The following is a 27,442-nucleotide window of genomic DNA, read 5'->3' as shown; positions in this document are numbered from 1 at the left end:
GAAGTACCCATCAATCCAAATAATAACATTGGCGACTGCGACTGAACGAAGAAGCTCTCAACAGCTGGAAAAAAAGTGTGTAAAGAAAACGCCAAAACTTGCCTCGCTGAAACAATTAAATATAATATCGAGAAGGTATTACTTCTAAAATCATTGTCGAATTCTATTGTATTTTTGGGAACGTGTCGTTTAAACCAGATAAGAATTTTAGTAGCTCAAAGAGAGGTTCTAGGAATAGGAGAGTCAATGAGTCAAGAGTCTTGACAAACTCAAGACTTGAGTCTGAGTGTTTATTTAGACTGAAAAGGGATTTACCTACCAACTCCGGAGTTGATCCTATTCATTTTTCTAATATCAATTACTCGCCTTTCCATCAGTTATAGATTTTGCATGACTGACTACACAAGCACAATCACAACAATTCAATTTAGCTAACAATGATGAGGCTGAGGATCACACACATCGATGATTGACCACACTTTCTTCACTCACTCAGACTCAGTGTATCTAGCTACTCAGTACTGTTCATTGTCACCGAGTCATACACATAGTATTTTTTTTCCTAAAACTATCTGCCACAGCGTATGCTGTTTGACAGTTTGTAGTTGTTGCTATTCTGAACGATTGTAGTTGTAGTTTAAAGCAAATACCAGCTATCACATGTCACAGACAAAGCAAAGCCAATTTGTTATTGATTTGAATTTGTGGTACCTAAATATCTTTTCATAAGTTTTACCAAGTCTTTCAGAGTTAACATAAGTATGAATAAGGCTCCTGAAGTCTGAGTTCATCCCGATTTCTACAAAAACATAAACGAAACAACCTTGAGTTTTTATATTTATATGTATGCAATATATTTAATTTGCTCAAGCAAAGAGGCCACAAACGAACAGCAACCCTCAATGTAGGATGAAACACGGTGCCCATATGGCGCTATTACTATTATAATAATATGTATATTTTTTTTTGACAGACAATACTGGCATAGGTCAGGTACTCATTTAAGAGAATGAATGTGAGTAAGGAGCCTTTACCAAGGACTCAACTTTAACTTTGTGATGCCCAGAATTAGAATATCAGGCTCCTATCATTCCAAAGGCTAATTACCACATGACAACAGAGGCCCATTAGTAGTCTGGCTTTACCAATTGTGATCCACTGTCATTATCTGGTATTAGGTAGGGCCGGCTGAATCAGATGCCAGTTAATTAAATTATTATGTTATCAACACAAAATTCAAGCCAAAGTGATACTAAGCTGCTAAATAGTCAAAATATTAAGACATCGTTTAATCTCCAGACTGGAGATTAAGTGATGCTTTAATAATTTTACTGTTTTTGCTATTGGCTGAAGAAGGGTTTTGAGTCTGAAACGTTTCGTGTTTGGTATTTTGTTCTTTTTTGAAGCTGTTAAATAGATTCATTTTTATTTATTACGCTTTTTTCAACACAAAATTCATAGTTTTGATGACAAAGTCAATTTTCATGATTCGATTCACTCTGACATAAAAAAAAAACAGATTTAGGCAGTTGGTCTTGCGTGACTATCTTGACTTGACCTTTGAACTTGACATAACAACTCTTTTGTTTTTCCTTATTTAGAATTGGATTTAGTGGACAAAATGAATCATCTGTACTGGTGTTCGATATTCCTTGCAACATTCTGCAGTGTCTATGGATATTCATCAACATTCTACACCGATAACGATTTGGGTCAAACTGTCCCAGTGGGAAAAATTGACAAAAGACAGAGGAAGGAAGTACAACAGGTTGGTTTTGAATTGATATTTTAAAAAAAAGAAAAATTGGGCTATTATAAATATAGCGCAATATCTACTAAACATGGTCAAAGCGCTTTACAAGGGTCCCTGACCAATGGCAGCACGTAACATCTAGAACGAGACATGGCACCTGTTAGGCGATACTACAAATGTTTTTCCGACAGAGACAACGCTGTTGACAGCCAGATACTCGTTTTACACATGAGTATGGTGAAAGAATGTGAGTAAAGAGCCTTTTCTAAGGACTCAACTATGCGTCGAGCAAGGCTCGAATACAGGACCCTTCCGATCCGAAAGCGAGTGTCATACCACTAGACCACATAGTCGCAACCTCTTGACCTCCAGGTGAAAAGTCGTGTCATACCGCAAGACCATAAAATCCTACAAAATGTTGAAAATAGATTGAAATTCCATTTTTTTCTTCTCTCTTTCATTCAGGAAATATTGCAGTTGATGGGGTTGTACAGTATGCCAAAGAGACATTCCATTTTTTTTTCTCTCTTTCATTCAGGAAATATTGCAGCTGATGGGGTTGTACAGTATGCCAAAGAGACATTCCATTTTTTTTTCTCTCTTTCATTCAGGAAATATTGCAGTTGATGGGGTTGTACAGTATCCAAAGAGACATTCCATTTTTTTCTTCTCTCTTTCATTCAGGAAATATTGCAGTTGATGGGGTTGTACAGTATCCAAAGAGACATTCCATTTTTTTCTTCTCTCTTTCATTCAGGAAATATTGCAGTTGATGGGGTTGTACAGTATGCCAAAGAGACATTCCGTTTTTTTTTTTTCTCTCTTTCATTCAGGAAATATTGCAGTTGATGGGATTGTACAGTATGCCAAAGAGACATTCCATTTTTTTTTTCTTTCTTTCATTCAGGAAATATTGCAGTTGATGGGATTGTACAGTATGCCAAAGAGACACGTGAAGGAGAAAGCGGTTCAGTCAGCATCCGAGTTCATGCGACAGCTGTACAAAAGCATTACCGACGACGAGGCCAGTTTTACAGCAGGGGTAGACGACTCTCACATTCACATCGACAGCAACTTCAACGCCTCGGGTTTGGGGCTGGACTTGTCTAAAGTGGAAGGCTGTGATGCAATCGTCAGTTTTGTCAACAAAGGTAAAATTGAATGATGAAAAAAACAAACAAGTTCAGGCCCATTGTAAGGTAGTCATTCATTCCTTAACTTAATCGCTTTTCTGCCAGGGTTTATTTTACTTTAACCGGATTCTTGAGCATTTAAAACGAGCTTTTGTATACACTAAACGTGCTCAAAGCACTTTACAAGGGGTCCTTAGCCAAGAGCAACACTTAATATGCAGGGCGAGACATGATGCCTGTTAGGGGATATAAGTTGTTTTTTTTTCGGACAGAGACAACACTATTAACAGTTGGGTACTCATTTTACATCTGAGTACGGTGATAGAATATGAGTAAAGAGCCTTTTTCAAGGACTCGACTCTGCGCTGCTCAGAGGAAGACTCAACCCCTGGACCTTCCAGTCTGAGGGCGAGTGTCATACCACCATACCAAATAGCTGATTCTATATCTTTCTGTTTAGACAGATGATGAATTGCTAGTCACATCTTCATTGTCGCTTCTGTGTTGACAACAATCAGGTCTTTTCAGTAATAATCAGATCAAAATATTGAATGAGGATATAATGAGTCAAAGGTTTCCGTTTAAGATCTCAGTGTTCAGGAGTCACATTCTTGTGCATCTATGTGGTCTAGTGGTATGACACTCGCTTTCGGATTGGAAGGTCCTGGGTTCGAGCCTCACTCAGCGCATAGTTGAGTCCTTGGAAAAGGCTCTTTACTCGTATTCTCTCTCCATATTCAGGTGTAAAATGAGCACCTGGCCGTTAACAGCATTATTTCTGTCAGAAAAAATTGTAATATCGCCTAACAGGCGTTATGTCTCGTTCTACATGTTACGTGTTGCTGTTGGTCAGGGACATTTGTAAAGCGCTTTGAGCATGTTTAGTGAATATTACTCTATATAAAAGCTCAAGCAAGCGAAACAAGATCAATGACTTAGACCTGTAAATTCTCAGTCAATTAACTGAAATCAGTCAATTTGTCAAATTCAAATATTTAAAAAAAAGGAAAGAAAGAAAGAAGTGAAGAAAGAAAGAATTCACAAATCGTAGTCGAATGACCGTAAAGTAATTAGGAGTGTTCCATAACGCTACGCATAGCTCATGGGAGCCGTTAATATTAACGATGGATTTATTGCCAAGGCTAAGCGGCGCTTTTTAGAATTGGCGTGACTGAACACATCCCAGTGTAATTTCACACAGCCTTCGTTAAATTATTTTTTCACTTTCCAACCTGTCGTGATCCCAACGGTAGCCAATTTTAACTGAGCCGCCGAGCGATAAATTTCACTGTTTCGTCTCAGCCAAAATTGACCACAATTACAAGCTGGGTTTTAAAAGTATAAAAAAAAAAAAAATGCGAATGCGGAAGTAACATCTCTAGTAGATGATGGAGACACCTTTAAATCGAAAGTTAGATTAGGATAGATTGCTACAAGCACATTTCGATTGCCTCACATTGTAAACAAACTGGTTGACCGTTTCTTCACTGATTGAGTACCTGATTATAAGGAACAATGGTAAGTAGCCTAATTAATTCCCGTGCAAATCAGGACGTTTTCTGCCATTGTTTTGCTCAAGCCCAAGCGAGCTTGCTGTTTTGTGGCGATTTACCTTCATTTCGATTCTTTGAATTTTTCCGCTACGCCTGCCGAAGTTTCTTCTTGATAATTCACTTCTACTTAATAATTCAGTGTATTGGCCAGAAGTCATATTTATTTAAGTTTTTTTTTCTCTGTCATTTACTGATTGAAAATCAAGTTTGCTCATTGCTACATTATTCTAATGTTCTCACAATGGCTGAGCTGTTCGTGGATCGCAATTCAGACTTGTCGAGCATCGATAAAGTTAAAGATGTGAGTGTGAGGAATAAATTCAATTGGTCATGGCTAGAAGTTAAAGATGATAATGGTGATTATTTTTCTGACTATGTCAAAAAAAATTCCAGAGGCAGGAATATGACTTTGATGAAGTCATCTTTACCTATATGAATGACATGCTTATTTAGCATTCCTTCTACATCAAATTATGGCAGTCATACTTCCAGTAAGAAATAACACCCAACATTTTAATGTATTGTATTTATCACTCTCCTCTCCAATGATGCTCTTATTTTTTAAAAAATAATTGAATCTTCAGTTTGTCGAAGAGTTTCAGTCAATTTTTATAGAGCTCATTTACAGGTCTAATGACTATACAGTGTTTATATAGTTTGTATTTGTTACAGTGAATGCCATAATCAGTCGGATGGTGAAAAGGTGTGAACTGAGATATTGCTAAGTTTAGTTAGAAGGTCAATTTTTATCCAAAATGAGTTCTTGTCATAAATTATTAAATCAACCCTTTTTGTACATCTTCGGGAAATATCACAGCTTAATTTCACTTTTAAATATTTTTTACAGCTAGCCAAGTTGAAAAAGTATGAAATTTGAGAAAAGTTGCTGGATACCTTTCCCATTCATCTGACCATAACTTCTTGAAAAATCATCCGATTTACTTCAAATAAAGATTAAAATGCTCTGGGGAGCATATTTTTTTTCAGAAAATGCTAAAAAGTGCAAATCCAAAATTTTCATCTTCCGACTGATTATGTCATGCACTGAGACATTTAATCCATCAATTAATTTTTTATTTCTTCATTTTTTGTGTTAATTTTTTTCATGTGATTATATTTTTTCATTTACCAGCCAAAAAGATCCCACACTTGAGGCATGAAAAAGACCGGTCATTTTTCTTTGACTTCAGTGAAGTGTCTGTCGGGGAACACATCAAAGGAGCTGAACTACGTCTTTACAAGGAAGTGTCTGAAAAAGAACATAGTGGATCTTTTGCTATCACCCTGTACCGTATCAAGCAAGGAAAAGACTGGGAGTAAGGAAGAAATTCAGGGGTTGGGGGGGGGGGGCGGTTACTGTTCCTTAGTGGGCAGGGAGGTACTTACTGTGTCTTCTATTCCCCTACATCTGGTTTCCAACATGATTTCTGTCTTTGTCTTGGAATGAGATTACTTGGTTTTGTTCTTGTCCTGGCTGAGCTGAGAGGGAAACAGTCAAATGTATAGTTAGTTTTGGGAGATGATATTTTTTTCCTTGTAAATCATCTCTCTGTTATGCACTATATTATGTTTTCTTTATATTATATATATGATTTGTAAAACATTTGAGTGTGTTCCTCTTAGTGGGGACCTGTGCTTGTGTCTGGATGAGACTTTTAGGTAATCTCAAACTAAGTACTTTGATAGTGTGCTCTTGGAATCTACACCGTTTCTTATTTGAACCAAATCCCCTTTGTCTCACCTTTTCTTGGGTGCTTTAATTGTAATTCTAGAACTTTTTACTATCCCATTTTCTTCCTTTTTACTGGCACTGATATAACCTTAATGTGTTGCAAGCGCCGTAAAACCCTTAAATAACAAAAAAAAAAACATAAGGAAGAAATTCCATATATGGGCACCACATCAATGGCTATTAGTAAATTTACTAAGTTGCTCACCTTGAATTAACAAGAAATGAAGTGAGTAGGAAACTACCAGAAGACAATAGAGAATAAAAATTTCACTACGGCGATGGGGGCTCGAACCAGCGACCTTACTGGTATGACAACTCCGCCTGGCCGGGGAGAGCGTGACTACTGTGTGAGCTCTATTGTCTTCTGGCCCTTTCCTACTCACTTCATTTCTCATTATTATCAACATAAATGCTTTCTCCACTCACTTTTCTGAATTAATTTTCACCTTGAATTAGTTTTATTTATCCACAGAAAGGAACAAATTGAGCCACCTCTAGGCTTTAACATGAAGAGTTGTCTTTATTTTCAGGGTTTAAAAATTTTCAGTCGAGCAACTGTTGTGCAGCCATCTTGGTTAGTTGCACCTGAGGACCCCCCGAATAGGAGGCTGCCTTCGACGTCGATCATTTTCCTCCTTTTTCATTTTTTTCTGTTGGCGTCACTGCTTTATGTGAACATTTTTATGCAAGGATTAAGCATTGTTCCCAATCATTCCTTTTACTGCTGGACCTTTCCACTCAATTATTATACTTGGGCGTCTCTAGAATTTTTTTTTCTTTTTTCTTTTCTTTTTTTTTTTTATGATCCCTGTCGTGATGTGTGTGCAAATTAAATTGTTGAGTTTTAGTAGACTCGGATACAAGGCTAAGCACTTTACCGACTTATGTGTTTGTTGTCCAAAACATTTTTAGTTAAATGTTAAAAATGTACCGTTCTTACTGTGCGGCTATGTGGTCTTGTGGTAAGACACTCTCGGATCGGAAGTCCTGGGTTCGAGCCTCGCTCGGCGTATAGCTGAGTCCTTGGAACAGGTTCTTTACTCACATTCTCTCACCGTACTCGGGTGTAAAATGGGTACCTGGCAGTTAATGGCGTTGTCTCTGTTCGAAAAAAAGTGAATATCGCCTAACAGGCGTCGTGTCCCGTCCAACATTTTAAGTGTTGCTGTTGGCCAGGAACCCTTGTAAAGCGCTTTGAGCACGTTTAGTGGATATTGCGCTATATAGAAGCTCACCTTTTTTTTTTTTCCCTTATTTTCCAGAGACAAGGTTTTGGAGGAAGTGGTGAAGAAAGTGGTTGACTGGGACACTCAGGGGTGGCTCTCGCTGGATGTGACTTTGGCTGCCGAGGAATGGACTTACTTCCCTTATTCCAATATGGGTCTCTATCTCAAGGTCACTAACTCCCATGGTAAGGCTGTACTCACTCTGGGTGGGAATCCTGACCTCCCATAGTGGGCAGGGAGGTATATGCTGTGTCTTCTATCCCCCCATACCCGTTTTCCAATTGTTTCCTGTCATTGTCTTGGAATGAGATTACTTAGTTTTGTCCTGATCCTTGCCGGAGTTCCTTGGCTGGGAGGGATATAGTCGAATGTATAGTTTTGGGAGATGTTATTTTTTTCCTTATAAATCATCTCTCTGTTATGCATTGTATTATGTTTAGTTTACATATTATATTATATGATTGGTAAACATTTGAGTGTATTCCTCTTAGTTGGGACCTGTGCTTGTGTCTGGGTGAGACTTTTAGGTGATCTCAAACTAAGTACTTTGATAGAGTACTTTTGGAATCTACGCCTGTTTCTTATTTGAACCAATTCCCCTTTGTCTTCCCTTTTCTTGGATGCTTTATTGTAATTCTAGAACTTTTTACTATCCCATTTTCTTCCTTTTTACTGGCGCTGATATAACCTAAATGTGTTGCAAGCGCCGTAAAACCCTTAAAAAACAAAAACAAAAGCTGTGCTCACTCTCAATGATGTGGATCAACGATAAATGTGTAAATACGACGGATTGCAGATCTGTCTACTTGGAATTGGAAAAATTTGTGGTTTTCAGGGGTATTGACATAGTAGACACTAAAACTACTTTTAAAATTGACTAATTTGTCCATAATATGCTGACATAATGCTTTTAACTCCTTTATATACTAGTTCAGGCCACACAACTTTGTTTTCAAGAAGTTTTATTGAATGTAACTGTTGGCATGGGTGCCAGTTTTTCCGGTTCATGCCGGAATTCCGGTTTCGCGATATCTCGAAGTCAAATACCTCCGGTTTCAGTGTTTTGAGTAAAATAACCTAAAAGCATCTGTAAAAGTTCAAAAACGTGATTCAGCCACCTTTTCAGTGAATGGAGGTAGATTCGTGAAACCGGAACTCTTTTTGGTCAAGGCCTCGGCCTGTATGGTATAAAAACGGTGATGAAATAAGAGTAAAGTTTAGGCCGCATTTTCAGTAGGAACATTTTCAGGTTTGGCAAAGTGTCGAGATTTTAGTTTCAGGTTTCATCATGTCGTCCTGCCGGCACCCATGACTGTCGGCTTGGAGCCCAAAATTCATAGTTCTACGGAATTTTCATAGTAGTAGTGGTAGGGGGGTCAGAAAAAGATCTCGACTGTACCCGGAATTGATCTTGGTCCCTTTGCATGTGAAGCGAGTGCTCTACCAACTGAGCTATTGGGATCCCCATTGAAATGAAGATCGTTATCGAGTTGGAGCCAAAAATTCATAGTTCTACAACATTTTTCGTCGTCGTACAGGTCTGAAGTTGTGCAACTGCTCGCTGTCCTCTCTCTCCCGGCCAGGCGGAGGTCGTTGTGTCAATTGGATCCTGGGTTTGGCACTGACCCCCCCCCCCCCCCTCTTCCTTTTTCATTTGGCACTTCTCCATACCCTATTTTTCTCAGCTCTGGACATGATGCCTACACCTGACCTCTGTGGTGATAGAATCTTGAGTGAAGAGCCTTTTGGAAGAAGGACTCCACTTTGCGCTGCTAAGGCAGGACTCGAACCAGGAATCTTATTGGCAGAATCAATTGTCATACCATAAGACCTCAAACCTGATTACACTTGCTACAGATAAAAGGGAAAAACAGGCAACACAATTACAACCGAAATTGTTTTTATTTTTTTATTTAAAAATTTTTTGTTTTCTACTTTTTATATCTTTTTGGTTTATTAATGATTATTATTATTATTATTATTATTATTATTAATATTATTATTATTATTATTATTATTATTATTATTATTATTATTATTATTATTATTTAAAAAATTTTTTATTTTTATTTTTTTAAAGGTTAACCCAATTTTTATTGTATTTCAATTCCAGGTCATGAGCTTTCTCCCAAGGACATTGGTCTGGTGGACAGGAGTGGAGCACCCAATAAACAACCGTTCCTGGTGGGCTACATGCAAATGTCAGAGGAGTTACGTAATCGAAGGACCCGTTCCATCCGTAACCACCATTTCACTCACTCGTCTGTCGTGTCCTACGACCACAACCCGTATGTCGTTTACAGTCGACACAAGAGAAGTAAGTCTTAACAGCTTTGAATTTTCACACATTGTCTGAATCAAGATCTGCTTCTCGTCTATGACATTTGCTTTCAGATCTGAAGGTCCTGGGTTTGAGTGCATAGTATAGTATAATCCCTGGAAAAGGCTCTTTACACACATTCTCTCAAGTGTAAAATGAGGACCTGGCTGTTAACAGCTAACAGCGTTGTCTCTGTCTGAAAAAATTGATATCTAACCGGCTTCATGTCTCGTTCTACATGTTACCTGTTACTGTGAGTCAGAGATCCTTTGTAAAATGATTTGAACACGCTAAGTGGATATTGCGTTCCATAAAAGCTCAAGTTTTTTTCTTTTTACTTGTACAAATGTGACTGCTCTGTCAGTTGTGCATGGATTTAAAGAACAACCCAAGACAGAAAATGAAGTTCTTTATATCAGCAGTTGCTCTTTAATTCATGGAAATGATACGAGGAAAATGTGATCTTCAGGCGCACAATCTTTATATTCTTTAATTCATCGAAGCATGCTTGTGTGCTGAACTGCACAGTTTTTTTTTTTCTTTCTACACAACACATGCTGGATTCTAGCAAGCAGAATTCCAGCACGCTGGAGCTGGGTGACGTAATTTTGTCTTATTTTATTATTAAACATTAAAAAAAAAATGATATATATTGTATGCCATGTATATTGTGTGCCTTGAGCCACATTATATGGGACAGGTGTTATATAAGGAAATTACATCGTTATTATTATTATTATTATTATTATTATTATTATTATTATTATTATTATTATTATTATTATTATTATTATTATTATTATTATTATTATTATTATTATTATTATTAGTATTATTATTATTATTATTATTTGTATTATTATCTATATGATAAGTCCTTACCTCCCAGGAGCGTCAGATTTGGCACACTCTTTGGCCTCTCCCAAGAGCGTGCTATAATGCTGCAAGTACTGTATATACCCAAATTTGGCAATTCAAATTTATTCTTTGGCATTCGGATTTCCCCAAAAAAATTATCAGTCAAATATATGATGAACCTTATAAAACTGCAGGTCAGTGAAACTTGAAATCATCAATAATAATAATTAATATCAATAAAAATTGGATCATCATCTTAGATGAAATGGACTGCATAAAGAAAGATTAAATTTATTAATTACAGATGAAATGGACTGCATAAAGAAAGAGTAAATGTATTAATTACAGATGGAAGGGACTGCATAAAGAAAGATTAAATTTAATCATTACAGATGAAATGGACTGCATAAAGAAAGATTAAATTGATTCATTACAGATGGAATGGACTGCATAAAGGAAGATTAAATTTAATCATTACAGATGAAATGGACTGCATAAAGAAAGATTAAATTTATTAATTACAGATGATATGGACTGCATAAAGAAAGATTAAATTTATCAATTACAGATGTAATGGACTGCATAAAGAAAGAGTAAATTTATTAATTACAGATGAAATGGACTGCATAAAGAAAAATCAAATTTAATAATTACAGATGAAATGGACTGCATAAAGAAAGATTAAATTTAATAATTACAGATGAAATGGACTGCATAAAGAAAGATTAAATTGATTAATTACAGCTGAAATGGACTGCATAAAGAAAGAGTAAATTTATTAATTACAGATTAAATGTACTGCATAAAGAAAGATTAAATTTAATAATTACAGATGAAATGGACTGCATAAAGAAAGATTAAATTGATTAATTACAGATGAAATGGCGGGTGGTTGGATGGGAGCATCACCCTTGAATCATATACCTATGATGTTTGCATGGGTGTACGATCCGATAGTGATGTCGTTTCTTCTTCTCTTTACTAGCCTATCCTGCTTCTTTGGTTTGTGATTGTATTTTTGACAGGGGATATTTTTTTTTTTCTGTAAATCTTCTGCCTGTTTGTTCTTGGTTATTTATAATTTAGCTTATGATATCTTTAGGTTATGATTTTGATTTACATTTGTACTATTTTTGTTAGATTGCTTGTTTTTTTGTTTCAGCGGTCTCTCATATAACCTCAATTGTGTTGGAAGAGACCTAAAGCAACAAACAAACAGATGAAATGGACTGCATAAAGAAAGATTAAATTGATTAATTACAGATGAAATGGACTGCATAAAGAAAGATTAAATTGATTAATTACAAATGAAATAGACTGCATAAAGAAAGATTCAATTTATTAATTGCAGATGAAATGGACTGCATATGAATAGTAAAAATGACCAGGCCTCAGTAAAGTATCATTTAAAAAAATATAAACAGTATGAAGTTGACGTCACTCAGGTCTTTGTTATTGCTTTTTGCCATCCGCATTTATGAGTAATTCTCACTAAATGGTATTAACCAGACTATAAACGCTCAAGGTTACACATAGTTTTGTGTTTTGGTCTGTTATACTTCCAGATGGCAATGTTGTGAGTTTCTTAGCCTTACTGTCTATAATTATTTTTGTACTAAAATTGAAATTTTAACATAAAACCTTCTTCAGGCTACCCTCGCTATGTCTCCAACACCGTCTGCCAAAGACACAACCTCTACATCAATTTTGCTGACATAGGATTCAATGATGAGGTGGGCTTGTTTGTTTATTTGTTTGCTTGCTTTTTTGTCAACGGGGTTTTAATGCGCTGTGACATTTGTAAGGTCAATTCAGTGCCAATTGGATTCAATAGTCTGATGTCACGCCGCTGGGCAACGGCGGCCATCTTGGTTCTAAACAAAGAAAATCATTACTCTTTATTCTTCATGCTGGCTAAAACTTTTCATATGCCTTGTGATCAGAATGTGTAAAAGTCAAAACATGATCAAATTTATGGGGTTTTTCTCCTCTGAATACGCTTTTATGCTCGCTGGAGAAATATTTCATACAGGCGTCCACCATTGATCCGATAGTTTAGAGCCAGTGTTACTAAGTTACCATGCGTCATTAGGAAGGAAGTGACGTTACGACTATTGAAGAGTATTGAGGAAGGCTTTTCTTTTCGTGTGGCTATGTGGTCTTGTGGTATGACACTCACTTTTGGATCGGAAGGTCCCCGAGTTCGAGCCTTAGTCGGGCGCATAGTTGAGTCTTTGGAAAAGAATCTTTACTCACATTCTCTCATCGTACTTGGGTGTAAAATTAGTACCTGTGCGTTAACAGCGGTTTCTCTGTCGGAAAAAAATAATATCGCCTATCAGGTGTCATGTCTCTTTCTACGTGTTATGTGTTGCTGTTGGTCAGAGACCCTTTGTAAAGCGCTTTAAGCATGTTTAGTGGATATTGCACTATATAAAAGCTCAATAAAAAAAAAGTGTAAAACAATCAGAAAATTGAAGGATCAAGTTAAGTTGTAATTCATCAATACCTCATGAAATTAAACTGTCTTTCACTTCTTTTAACTTAAAATTGGAAATTGAAAAAAAAAAAAAGATAAATAAAAGTACAAATGAAATCCCAGAAAATGGTTAGTCCTCCGTCAAAGCTTGAAGACCCACGGAGCTGGGAGAACATCTCCCTGTCTGTGGTTTGGAGTCCTCCGTCAAAGCTTGAAGACCCTCGGAGCTGGGAGAACATCTCCCTGTCTGTGGTTTGGAGTCCTCCGTCAAGACCCACGGAGCTGGGAGAACATCTCCTTTTCTGTGGTTTGGAGTCCTCCGTCAAAGCTTGAAGACCCATGAAGCTGGGAGAACATCTCCCTTTCTGTGGTTTGGAGTCCTCCGTCAAAGCTTGAAGACCCAAGGAGCTTGGAGAACATTTCCCTTTCTGTGGTTTGGAGTCCTCCACAAAGTCAAAGCTTGAAGACCCAATGAGCTGGGAGTACATCTCCCTTTCTGTGGTTTGGAGTCCTCCGTCTTGAAGACCCATGGAGCTGGGAGAACATCTCCCTTTCTGTGGTTTGGAGTCCTCCGTCCAAGCTTGAAGACCCAATGAGCTGGGAGAACATCTCCCTTTCTGTGGTTTGGAGTCCTCCGTCCAAGCTTGAAGACCCATGGAGCTGGGAGAACATCTCCCTTTTTGTGGTTTGGAATGAACAACAGTAACTGTTTGCCACCATTTGGATAAGCACTAAATTATTGGAAAGTATTTCCTGCTAGTGTAACAAACCTGGTGAAAATCCTGACTTTCTCTCCATAAGAAACTAGTTTGCTTGTGTAGGGATCCACAATTCAAAATGTGTCTTATTTATGATTTACGACAGACACCTGGATGTTTCTTGTCTTTTATTTTCTCTCTCCCTCTCTCTCTCTCTCTCTCTCTCTCTCTCTCTCTCTCTCTCTCTCTCTCTCTCCTCTCTCTCTCTCTCCTCTCTCTTCTCTCTCTCTCTCTCTCTCTCTCTCTCTCTCTCTCTCTTCTCTCTCTCTCTCTCTCTCTCTCTCTCTCTCTCTCTTCTTCTCTCATTCTCTCTCTCTCTCTCTCTCTCTCTCTTTTTCTCAGTTTTTCTCTGTCTCTCCTCTCTCTCTCTCCCTCTCTCTCTCTGTCTCTCTCTGTCTCTCTCTCTCTCTCTCTCTCTCTCTCTCTCTCTCTCTCTCTCTCTCTCTCCCCTAAATCATCATTCTTTATTGTTAAAACTATTATTCTGATTTTATTATTTTGTCGTTGTTTTTATTTTTTCACTGCTGTCCTTGGTATTTCTTCCATTCTTCTGGAGGTCCCTTGTCATTAATCATCTTTTCTGGTGTTGTATTTAGCGCTTAAGTTCCCTGCCTCACATGAACTTGACCAGATTAAAATAATGTATTTTTTGGACCTAAATCTCAAGTCTTATTCTGAAAGAAATATTTGCGTTTTTGTGTGAAATTTTATGTGTGTCGTGATTCTATTTTTAAACTATCAGTATTTTCATTCAATCTCTTTTCTCACCTACCGTTCGTTATAATCAACTGATTTATTTGTTGTACTTGAATACCATTCATGATTATTATTGTCTAACAGATTGATATTAAATTTTGTTCAATGTTATTTATTTTTCTTTCCCCATCTCATCTTCTAGTTCCTCATCTCTCCAGAGGGCTACAGAGCTTTCTTCTGTGCAGGACAGTGTTCGTTTCCACTGGGCATCCACATGAACTCCACCAACCACGCCATTGTTCAGACTCTGGTTCATCTCCTCAAGCCAGCTCATGTCCCCAAGCCTTGCTGTGCTCCAACCCAGTTTGCAGCTCTCAAACTGCTGTACTACGACAACAAGAACACTAGCATTGTCTTGCGAGTTTTCAGGGAGATGATGGTGATGGCTTGTGGCTGCCATTAAAAAGAAAATACTCATTACGATTGTTTAATTAACACACATGACAGGACGTGTGTAGTGTGTATTTCCAAATGCAAAGGAAATAATTCATGGCTGCGTTTAAAGGATTATTGTTGAATATTTTTATGTCGTACTGTCATGACAATGGAATTATATTATATATACCATGTTTTTTTATCAGTATATGAGCAGAACATCAAAATACAGCCAAACCTGTTCTACTGATCACCTGTATAAAGTGGCCGTCTGTACAAACCAAAGGCCACTGTTTTGAAGACAGTCTATCAGTCCAATGCAGCCATGGCCAGTCATTTTTGTGATTTCATGTAAAACTTTCATAATCAATCGAGATATGCCGTTTTTACAGATTTAATTGAATTGGCAAAAGTGGATTTCTACCAGCTTGTCTTTTTGGAGTAAAGTTGATGATTTTTTATCGTTACTTGTTTGGAAATGTAACATGTGGCAGGTAATTCAATTTGAAAATGTTACTCGTTATCAATTTCTATTTCTATGACGTTTTGATTTGTGAAGAATCAATGTACAACTATAGCAATATTAATAATATATATAAATTAACAGTAGGAAACTAATGACACGGCAAGCAGTACTTGGCAGACAAGAATCTTGATTGTCCATCGGTGAGAATGTTTTTTTTTTTTTTTTTTTCAGTAATTACCTCAGGTTCGCTTCATAGCAGCCTCGTTTTATTTGCTATAAAAAAAATTAAAAAGTTTGAGGGACTTGTTGTATGTAGACAGGCTTAGCCATGTATGTTCGTTTGTGTGATTTATATTTTATGCTTTGATTCAAGGGATTTCTTTTGAATTTCTTAATCTAGCTTTTTTTGATGACTCGTGGAATTCACTTTACATGAGATATATCGACAACATATCAGTTGATTTACACATATCAAACCATCTTTTTTTATTATTCATATTCTCTTGATCTTACAATATAGTTACAATGAAAGAAATGTTGCTCGACTCCATTTTATAAGAGAAGCCAAAGATTTTTGTTCATGGACGTTACTTAATGGAGTATTTTAGTTCATTCAATATTCATCATAACATTTGATCTGTATAGATTCAACATATTGACATTGTGGTATGCTAGAAGATGTAATGACACATGAATTTTAAATAATCCGAATTTAATTTCATAGTTGATGAGGATTGCTTTGACAGTTGTAGATGATGAGGATGGAAATGGTTACTTTGACAGTCATAGATGATGAGGATGTAAATGATTACTTTGACAATCATATATGATGAGGATGGAAATGATTACTTTGACAATCATAGATGATGAGGATTGGAAATGATTACATTGACAGTTGTAGATTATGAGGATTGGAAATGATTACATTGACAATCTTAGAGGATGATGATTGGACTCGATTACTTTGACAGTTGTTCATGATGAGGATTGGAAATGATTATTTTGACAATCTTAGATGGTGAGGATTGGAAATGATTACTTTGACAATCATAGATGATGAGGATTGGAAATGATTACTTTGACAATCATAGATGATGAGGATTGGAAATGATTACTTTGACAATCATAAATGATGAGGATGGAAATTATTACATTGACAATCATAGATGGTGAGGAGAGGAAATGATTACTTTGAAAATCATAGATGATGAGGATCGGAATGCTTACTTTGACAGTTGTAGATGATGAGGATTGGAAATGATTATTTTGACAGTTGTAGATGATGAGGATTGGAAATTGTTATTTTGACAGTTGTTGATGATGAGGATTGGAAATGGTTACTTTGACAATCATAGATGATGAGGATAGGAAATGATTACTTTGACAATCAAATATTTGAGATGCAGACTAGGACATTCATGACAAATGACTTTAAAAAAAAAAACTGTTGAGGTAATGTTACTGGTTCAAAAGTCTTGTTATTTATTCTGAAGCTTTCTATTTTTATCTCACCTCATTAATGGTAGATGTTTAAGTAACATCATTTAGATGGAAAATATTAGTTGTTTCCTTCATAATGTAGCTATTTATTTCAATCGAGTCAAAGTGCTACCCATGTCTTTGTAATGATTTTCCTCAGCTGCATCACCCACAGACATGTCAAAGTTAATCAAAAGATATTTCAATACCAAACGATGAAAATAGATATTTTATTGTAAAATCTTTCAATGGGCATTTGAAAATACAGTGCTGCACAGAAATCTGGAAAGAGTGGGACCGTGCTTATTTGTTCAAGATTTCCGTGTTGAGTATATTATAAAGAGTATGAAGAAGGATGTGAGGGATGTGGGGGGTTTTGGTGCCGTCTCATTATAATGAGCTGTGGTGTTTAGTGTGGCTTGTCTAATTCAGAGGTGGAAAAAGGTTTTACCTTGCGTATATGAAAAGAAGACAAAGTCATCATATCGCATTGTTGATCAAGAACAAAATTTGGTGATAGATCGTTTGCTTGTTTTGGCCCCAAGATTTGGAATGAGCTACCACGTGGTCTGAGGGAGTGCAAGGCTTTACCTGCTTTTAAAAAAGAATCTCAAGTCACATCTTTATTGTATTTGCTTTTATTGATGCTATGAACCCTTGATTTGGCTATCAATTGATCATATTTTATGGCATTTTAAAATTTAAAATTTTTTTGTTGTCGTTGATAATTTACATTGTAAAGTGCCCAGAGCTTGTGTTTTACATGTGAATGAGCGCTGTATAAATGTGTATTATTATTATTATTATTATTATTATTATTATTATTATTATTATTATTATTATTATTATTATTATTATTATTTTTATTATTATTATTTTTATTTTTATTTTTATTTTTATTTTTATTATTATTATTATTATTATTATTATTATTATTATTATTATTATTATTATTATTATTATTATTATTTTTATTTTTATTTTTATTTTTATTTTTATTTTTATTTTTATTATTATTATTATTATTATTATTATTATTATTATTATTATTATTATTACACACTCAGCAGGCAACACATCTCGCAGGCTAACCACTCTCACTCCTCACTGATCTCCCTAGTGCCTCTCCTCTCTCCCCATCCTCCCCACCCCTAATTGCTTGTTTGATTTTAATACATCCCAGTAACAGCCTCAAGACTTCGCTGCCTCGCTAGACTCCCACTGGTATTGGTACACGTCAGTATTGATTGTGTGTGTAAGACATTGGTCAAACATGCCTCATCCACACCCCTCTACACACACTCTTTCTATCTCTCTCATACACACACACACACACACACACACACACACACACACACACACACTATTCCAGACAAACGCATGTGTGACACATTAATCAACACAACTTAACCCCACTGTGAGAGGGAAAACAGCTTTCATTTCCGTTCAATACAAACATAGGCAAACGAATTTGTGCAATGAACATGAAAGTGACTGCCCAGTTTGTTTAAGATTTTCCGTGTTGGCCAATTCTATGAACAAAATGGGTTAAACGGGTGAATTGTGCAGGTAATTTGAGATTGGCGTGTTCAAGATTTCCCTGCTGCACTGTATGTAGCTATGATCAAATGAGTTTTATAATGCATTTTTATTTGATTTTGTATACAATGTTTTATGTACATAAATACACATGTATTTTTTATTTTATAGTACTATTTTGTTATGTTTGCCTTAGAGCAATATCTTTTGGATACGCGTGCTTTACGAATATTTTATAAAATTTTACTTCACTTCAATTTTACATGATTTTTATCAATAACTATTGACAGATTTAGCAACAACAACAGCTGAACCTTATCGGTCTAAATCCTTGGTTTCTGGGTGGGGTTCCTGACCTCTCATAGTGGGTAGGGAGGCACTTACTGTGTCTGGGTGGGGTTCCTGACCTCTCATAGTGGGTAGGGAGGCACTTACTGTCATTTAAGCTTTATAAGGATTGACTGAACCAGGTTCAAATGCCTTATTTTTTAATTAAAAAAAAATGATTTTTTTTAAAATGACGAGGACAAGAAGACAGCAGCTGTAAAAGTCAATAAATTTAACTGGGTGGGGTTCCTGACCTCCCAAAGTGGGCAGGGAAGTACTTGCTGTGTCTGGGTGGAATTCCTGACCTCCCATAGTGGGCAGGGAAGAACTTGCTGTGTCTGGGTGAGGTTCCTGACCTCCCATAGTGGGCAGGGAAGTACTTGCTGTGTCTGGGTGGGGTTCCTGACCTCTCATAGTGGGCAGGGAAGTACTTGCTGTGTCTTCTATTCCCCTGTATCTGTTTTCCAACATGCTTTCTGTCTTAGTCTTCGAATGAGATTTCTTGGTTTTGTCCTGGTCCTGGCCGGATACCTTGGCTGAGAGGGAAACAGTCAAATGTATAGTTAGTTTTGGGAGTTGATATTTTTTTTCAGTGTAAATCGTCTTTCTGTTTTGCACTGTATTATGTTTTGTATTATATATAATTTGTAAACATTTGAGTGTATCCCTCTTAGCTGGGAACTGTGCTTGTGTCTGGATGAGACTTTTAGTATATTAGTATATTTAGTATATTTTAGTGTATTCCTCTTAGTTGGATCTTGTGCTGGTGTATGGGTGAGACATTTATGTGATCTCAAATAAGTACTTTGATAGTGTTTCTCTTGAAATATACAACTGTTTCTAATTTGAACCAATTGCCCTTTGTCTTATCTTTTCTTGGGTGCTTGAATTGTAATTCTAGAACTTTTTACTATCCCATTTTCTTCCTTTTTACTGTCGCTGATATGACCTTATTGTGTTTGAAGTGCGGTAAAACCCGTAAAAACAAACAAACAAACAAGGAAAGAAAAAAATAATTTAAGTTTAATTAAAAAGGATTGACTAAACCAGGTTCAAATGCCTTATTTTTTAAAATGAGACGGACAAGAAGACAGCATCTGTACAAGTCAATAAATTGAATGCTTATGTCAATGTAGTTTACATTAAAAAATGGTGCTTGACGCTTTATAAACAATCATTTATGGTGCCTTAATTTGTTTTAGCTGTTATTCTTCATGTCAATGCGTTTAAAAAAAAAAGGCTATTTATTGCATTTTATGTGTTCAAGGAAAAAAGTAAGTTAAGTTTTGTCGTGAATTTATTTATTTATTTTTTTACACTTTATTAAGAAACTTTGTCCCCATTACTACGCAACTGATCTTTCCAAAACAGTGTAAAAGGTAAGATTGTATCTACTGTCAAAAGGGTAAATTTGTCTCAAGGGGTAACTTTGCCTCTATTCCGACCTGCCTTCTACCACGGTAAATTCGCAGAATTATGAAATTTTGGCTCCAATGTCTGACCTTCATGAGCATTTCTAAGTCATTAAAACTTATTGAAAATGAAAGTTGACGTCAGACTACATAACTGGCAGGATTTTCAAGTGTTATTTAATCCTTGTGAGAGTAAATTGTTGATTTTATTATAAAGTTAACTTTAGCGACTGTAATTTTGATCTCCTAAAAACGACGAATTTTTGAATTTTTAGTTAAGAAGGTCTGCTCTATTGTATTTTGAGAAATGAGTAGTTTTGTCATGAAAAAGTACACTGATACTATCAAATTATGAAATTAAAGAGCAGGCACCAGTGTAAGATAAAGATCTGAACAAGTGTGTATGAGTGAGCACACTGATGCTGTGACCTTGAAATCTACATCTGTTCCCTATCTGAACTCGTCCCCTATGTCAGGGAGGTACTTTCTGTGTCTTCTACCCCCCCCCCCCCCCCCCCCACCCCCACCCCCCCCTATCTGTTTTCCAATTGCTTTCTGTCTTTGTCTTGGAATGAGATTACTTGGTTTTGTTCTGGCCCTGGCCAGAGTCCTGGCTGGGAGGGAAACTATCAAATGCATAGTTATTGTTTTGGGAGATGATATTTTTTTTCCTTGTAAATCATCTCTCTGTTATGTATTATTATATTTGTTATTTTTGTATTATGTATAATGTAAGCATTTGAGTGTATTCCTCTTTGTTGGATTTTGTGCTTGTGTCCGGATGAGACTTAAAGGTGATCTCAAACTAAGTACATTGATGGTATGCTCTTGGAATCTACATCTGATCCCTATTTGTTCCCAGTTCCCCTTTGTCTTACTTTCTCTTGGGTGCTTTAATTGTAATTCTAGAACTTTTTACTATCCCGTTTTCTTCCTTTTTACTGGCGCTGATATAACCTAAATGTGTTGCAAGGGCCGTAAAACCCTTAAAAACAAAAAAATAAAAAAAACTTGGTTTTGTCCTGGCCCTGACCGGATACCATAGCTGGGAGGAAAACAGTCAAATGTATAGTTAGAGTTTTGGGATATTATATTTTTTGTCTATTAAGTCATCTCTCTGTTCTGTTGTGTGTATACATAATATATTATGATTTGAGTGTGTTCCTCGTAGTAGGGATCTGTGCTTGTGTCTGGATGAGACTTTTAGGTGATCTCAAACTAAGTACTTTGATAGTGTGCTCTTGGAATCTACATCTGTTCCCTATTTGAACCAATTCCCCTTTGTCTTACCTTTTCTTGGGTGCATTAATTGTAATTCTAGAACTACTTGCCATCCCATTTTCTTCATTTTTACTGGCGCTGACATGACCTAAATGTGTTGCAAGCGCCGTAAAACTCTTAAAAAAATAAAAAATAAAAAAAAAAATAAAAAAAACACAGAAACGAAACGGGTACAAACTAAATTTTTTCTATTAGCTACCTCTGATCAATCTTTTCTTTAATCTTATCGTCTCACTTTTTCTTGTTGTTGAGATTATCCAAATCCAAGAGTCACTGGCCTCCCATAGTGGGCAGGGTGGTACTTACTGTGTCTTCCACCCCCTATAGCTGTTTTCCAATTTGCTTTCTGTCTTTGTCTTGGAATGAGATTACTTGGTTTTGCCTCCCATAGTGGACAGGGTGGCACTTACTGTGTCTTCCATCCCCTTATAGCTGTTTTCCAATTTGCTTTCTGTCTTTGTCTTGGAATGAGATTACTTGGTTTTGCCCTGACTCTGGCCTTAGTCCTTGACTGAGAGAGAACAGTCAAATGCATAGTTATTGTTTTGGGAGATGAGAATTTCTTTTACATTGTAAACCATCTCTCTGTTATGTATTATGTTTGTTATTTTGATTGCATGATGTAAGCATTTGAGTGTATTCCTCTTAGTGGGATCTTGTGCTGGTGTATGGGTGAGACATTTATGTGCTCTCAAACTAAGACTTAGTTTGTTACTTAGTAAGTATATTGACGGTATGCTCTTGGAATCTACATCTGTTCCTTATTTGAACCACTCCTCTTTGTCTTATTTTTTTCCTCAAGTCCTTTTTATTGTACATCTAGAATCTTTTCACTATCCAATTTCCTTCCTTTTTACTGGCGTTGATATGACCTAAATGTGTTGCAAGCGCCATAAAACTCTTACAAACAACAACAAACAATCCAAGAATCAACACATTTTCTATTAAAACCAAAGTAACCAATCACAGATACCGTAAGATTCTATTAAAACCAAAGTAACCAATCACAGACACCGTAAGATTTCAATTTACACATAGTGTTGATTATCCTGTCGTCTTCCTATAATAATGAACAATTAAGGAATAGAGAAATAAATAATAAATTAATTAATAAATAAACATACAGAAAAAACCCCATAAAGCAATCCTTGTGCCTAGTTTTATATTTAATATTTCTTCAAGACATCTGTATATCGTATTTAATTATTATTAATGTTATAATACTGAAATCAGAATTGACTTTCATTAAATAGATAGACTTTTGTATTTTATTTGTGTTGTCTTCATTTCTTAATGTGATTGTGCTGTTTCCTTTTTATTTGTTACCATCTCAGAACGTCATCATCTCGGCACACTGGGCGGGGTCCTTTGACCTCCCATGGTGGGCAGGAGGTCACTTCCTGTGTCTTCTATCCCCTTATATCTGTTTTCCGTGTTGCTTTCTGTCTTTGTCTTGGAATGGGATTACTTAGTTTTGGCCCACCCCTGGCTACAGTTAAATGAGATGAAAAGAAAGCAAAAAAGGGAGAACATGTTAATAAGGGACACATACACATACACAAAAACACACATACATACACACACAATGTGAGTGAATGAGAGAGAGAGAGAGAGAGAGAGAGAGAGAGAGAGAGAGAGAGAGAGAGAGAGAGAGAAGAGAGACTCTACCCTCAAACCGATAACTCAAAGCCCCCAAACTTTAAGAATGGACAGAGGACACATTTAGTATGATTCAGAACAAAAACCATTGTCTTCACTGCTATCATCAATGTAATTAATTATTTAAAGGGGAAAAAAAAGAATAGAACAGAAAAAGTGATGGTTGTATCGTTGTACTGGTTATGATTGATGGTTTGTTACTGGTGATAGTAATTATGATGGGGTCAAAACATACAAGAACAGCTGCCAACATGCACAAATGGGGGCTCCAAGAATCACCAACATGCCCAAAGTGCAACCAAGCACCACAAGATGCAAACCACCTCGTACTAGATTGCCCAGAGACAAAACTGGAAGTGGGATTTGAAACCATCAACAAATGTGATGATGACTTCCGAACCTGGATTGATACCTTGAACATAGAAGTGTAGCCGAACGATACTACTACTACTACTACTACTATACTACTACTACTACTACTACTACTATTACTACTACTACTACTACTACTCTACTACTAACTACTACTACTACACTACTACTACTACTACTACTACTACTACTACTACTACTACTACTACTACTACTACTACTACTACTACTACTACTACTACTACTACTACTACTACTACTACTACTACTACTACTACTACTACTACTACTACTACTACTACTACTACTACTACTACTACTACTATCTACTAACTACTACTACTACTACTACTAACTACTACTACTACTACTACTACTAACTACTACTACTACTACTACTACTACTACTACTACTACTACTACTACTACTACTACTACTACTACTACTACTACTACGACTACTACTACTACTACTACTACTACTACTACTACTACTACTATACACTACTAACTACTACACTAACTACTACTAACTACACTACTACTTACTACAACATACTATATAGGGTCGTTAAGATAGTATAATAGTCATTATGATGATTTCTTCAAAAATCGATAGACTATAATACCCCCACGGTCTAAATACAAAACAAAGAACTGATTGACGTCATCTTCATTCGTCGTGTATTACAACATTACTGGATGTGTGGGGTCATATACAAAGGTCAAACTAGTTACAAATCCATTAAACATTATTTACAATGGGATCGTGGCTCGTTTGTACAGTCTTGGTATAAACTCTACAATAGGATCATCGCCATGTTGTACACCCTTGGTATAAACTCTACAATAGGATCATCGCCATGTTGTACAGCCTTGGAATAAACTTTACAATAGGATCATCGCCAAGTTGTACACCCTGGGAATAAACTTTACAATAGGATCATCGCCAGGTTGTACAGCATTGGAATAAACTTTACAATAGGATCATCGCCAAGTTGTACACCCTGGGAAAAAAAACAACTTTACAATAGGATCATCGCCAGGTTGTACACCCTTGGAATAAACTTTACAATAGGATCATCGCCAAGTTGTGCAGCCTAGGAATAAACTTTACAATAGGATCATCGCCAAGTTGTGCAGCCTTGGAATAAACTTTACAATAGGATCATCGTCAAGTTGTGCAGCCTTTGAATAAACTTTACAATAGGATCATCGCCAAGTTGTGCAGCACTGGAATAAACTTTACAATAGGATCATCGCCAAGTTGTGCAGCCTTAGAATAAACTTTACAATAGGATCATCGCCAAGTTGTGCACCCTTGGAATAAACTTTACAATAGGATCATCGCCAGGTTGTACAGCATTGGAATAAACTTTACAATAGGATCATCGCCAAGTTGTACAGCCTTTGAATAAACTTTACAATAGGATCATCGCCAAGTTGTGCAGCCTAGGAATAAACTTTACAATAGGATCATCGCCAAGTTGTACAGCCTTTGAATAAACTTTACAATAGGATCATCGCCAAGTTGTGCAGCCTAGGAATAAACTTTACAATAGGATCATCGCCAAGTTGTGCAGCCTTGGAATAAACTTTACAATAGGATCATCCCCAAGTTGTGCAGCCTTTGAATAAACTTTACAATAGGATCATCGCCAAGTTGTGCAGCCTTGTAATAAACTTTACAATAGGATCATCGCCAAGTTGTGCAGCCTTAGAATAAACTTTACAATAGGATCATCGCCAAGTTGTGCACCCTTGGAATAAACTTTACAATAGGATCATCGCCAGGTTGTACAGCCTTTGAATAAACTTTACAATAGGATCATCGCCAGGTTGTACAGCCTTTGAATAAACTTTAAATAGGATCATCGCCAGGTTGTGCAGCCTTGGTATAAACTTTACAATAGGATCATCGCCAGGTTGTGCAGCCTTAGAATAAACTTTACAATAGGATCATCACCAGGTTGTACAGCCTTGGAATAAACTTTACAATAGGATCATCGCCAAGTTGTGCACCCTTGGAATAAACTTTACAATAGAATCATCGCCAAGTTGTGCAGCCTTGGAATAAACTTTACAATAGGATCATCGCCAAGTTGTGCGGCCTTTGAATAAACTTTACAATAGGATCATCGCCAGGTTGTGCACCCTTGGAATAAACTTTACAATAGGATCATCGCCAGGTTGCGCAGCCTTTGAATAAACTTTACAATAGGATCAACGCCAGGTTGTACAGCCTTGGAATAAACTTTACAATAGGATTATCGCCAGGTTGTGCAGCCTTTGAATAAAATTTACAATAGGATCATCGCCAAGTTGTGCAGCCTTTGAATAAACTTTACAATAGGATCATCGCCAGGTTGTGCACCCTTGGAATAAACTTTACAATAGGATCATCGCCAAGTTGTGCAGCCTTGGAATAAACTTTACAATAGGATCATCGCCAAGTTGTGCAGCCTTGGTATAAACTTTACAATAGGATCATCGCCAAGTTGTGCAGCCTTGGAATAAACTTTACAATAGGATCATCCCCAAGTTGTGCAGCCTTTGAATAAACTTTACAATAGGATCATCGCCAAGTTGTGCAGCCTTGTAATAAACTTTACAATAGGATTATCGCCAGGTTGTGCGATTTCCCTGCGGTGTCCATCTAAGTTAAACCTGCCTACTTGAACACTTTAAAAATTCGTAATGTTAAGGAGATATAAAAAAATAATTTAGCTTTATATAGCGCAATATCCACTTATTGTTCTCAAAGCGCTTTACAAGAGGTCCCTGGTCAACAACAACATTTAACACGTAGGACGGAACATAACGCCTGTTAGGCGATATTGCAGTTTTTCGGACAAAGACAGCACTGTTAACGGCCAGGTACTCATTTTGCACCTGAGTACGGTGAGAGAAAGCGAGTATATAGTTTGTAGTCGCTACAGTTTACCTTAAAAATCAACAATTTACCCTCAGTAGGATTAAATTACAGTTCGAATTTCTTTAAAATTTTGTAGTCTGGCATCAACTGTCATTTTCAATAAGTATTGATGACACCGAGATGCTCACGAAGTTATGAAATTAGAGCCAAGATTTCGTAATTCTACGAGATTTTCGTAATGGTTGACAGCTCTGATTTAAGTGGGGCTTTTTTTTTTTCTTTTTCTTTTTTTTTTTTGGGGGGGGGGGGGGGGTGGAATTTTTCCTCCTTCATCTGGCAAATTCGGCCACTTTCATCTCAATTTCCTTAATTTGACTGTAACAGAAATGGGAGTCATTTCGGCTTTGTGTAGAAGATTCCTGGTTGCTATTTTGTTTGGCTATGTGGTCTAGTGGTATGACACTCGCTTTGGGATCGGAAGGTTCTGGGTTCGAGCCTTGCTCGGCGCATAGTTGAGTACTTGGAAAAGACTCTTTACTCACATTCTCTCACCGTAGGCAGGTGTAAAATGAGTACCTGGCCGTTAACAGCGTTGTCTTTGTCCGAAAAATTGTAATATCGCCTAACAGACGGCATGTGCCGTCCTACATGTTAAATGTTGCTGTTGATCAGGGATCCCTTGTAAAGCGCTTTGAGCACATTTAGTGGATAATGCGCTATATAAAATCTCAATTTATTTATTTATTTGGCTAAGAAATTTGGAAGATATTTTGTAAACAATTGTTTTGAAAAAAGTCTAAGTTAGAACAAACTGTTTTTGTTAATTTCCAATATTCAGCTTCATATAATTGAACTGACAGCGGAATATCTTTGAATATGAGTAGCAAAGAAATAAAACCTGCCACACAAACAGTGCACAGACCCTTGATAGAGATGGGATTCTAGCGGATCCAAATGGCATGGTTGGGGCCAGAGAATTACAACAGGATTCAACAGTCGTAACGTCACTTCCTTCCTAAAAGCTACTGGAGTGGATAATATGTTAAATGAATTTATTATTAATGCAACTTCAGAAATCAAATTACTGAT

At 36.6% G+C, this 27,442-nt stretch overlaps 1 protein-coding gene across 1 annotated transcript; it reads left to right on the top strand.

Annotated features, from left to right (window-relative positions):
* Window positions 1-12: 12 nt before the first annotated feature.
* LOC144957359 (bone morphogenetic protein 7-like) lies at window positions 13-22,713 on the top strand. Its single transcript, XM_078888551.1, has 8 exons — window positions 13-135; window positions 1,602-1,768; window positions 2,661-2,904; window positions 5,572-5,755; window positions 7,434-7,582; window positions 9,511-9,714; window positions 12,226-12,308; window positions 14,711-22,713. The coding sequence occupies exons 2-8, from the start codon at window positions 1,622-1,624 to the stop codon at window positions 14,969-14,971; spliced, it is 1,272 nt and encodes a 423-aa protein (XP_078744677.1). The 5' UTR covers window positions 13-135; window positions 1,602-1,621; the 3' UTR covers window positions 14,972-22,713.
* Window positions 22,714-27,442: the final 4,729 nt, after the last annotated feature.

This window comes from Berghia stephanieae, chromosome 11, assembly GCF_034508935.2.
Source record: "Berghia stephanieae isolate SIO BIC M18660-M18661 chromosome 11, UCSD_Bste_1.3, whole genome shotgun sequence".
In the NCBI taxonomy this organism is placed as follows: Eukaryota; Metazoa; Mollusca; class Gastropoda; order Nudibranchia; family Aeolidiidae; genus Berghia; species Berghia stephanieae.
The sequence above is the reverse complement of the archived record's forward strand: the minus strand, read 5'-3'. Positions and strand labels throughout refer to the sequence as shown.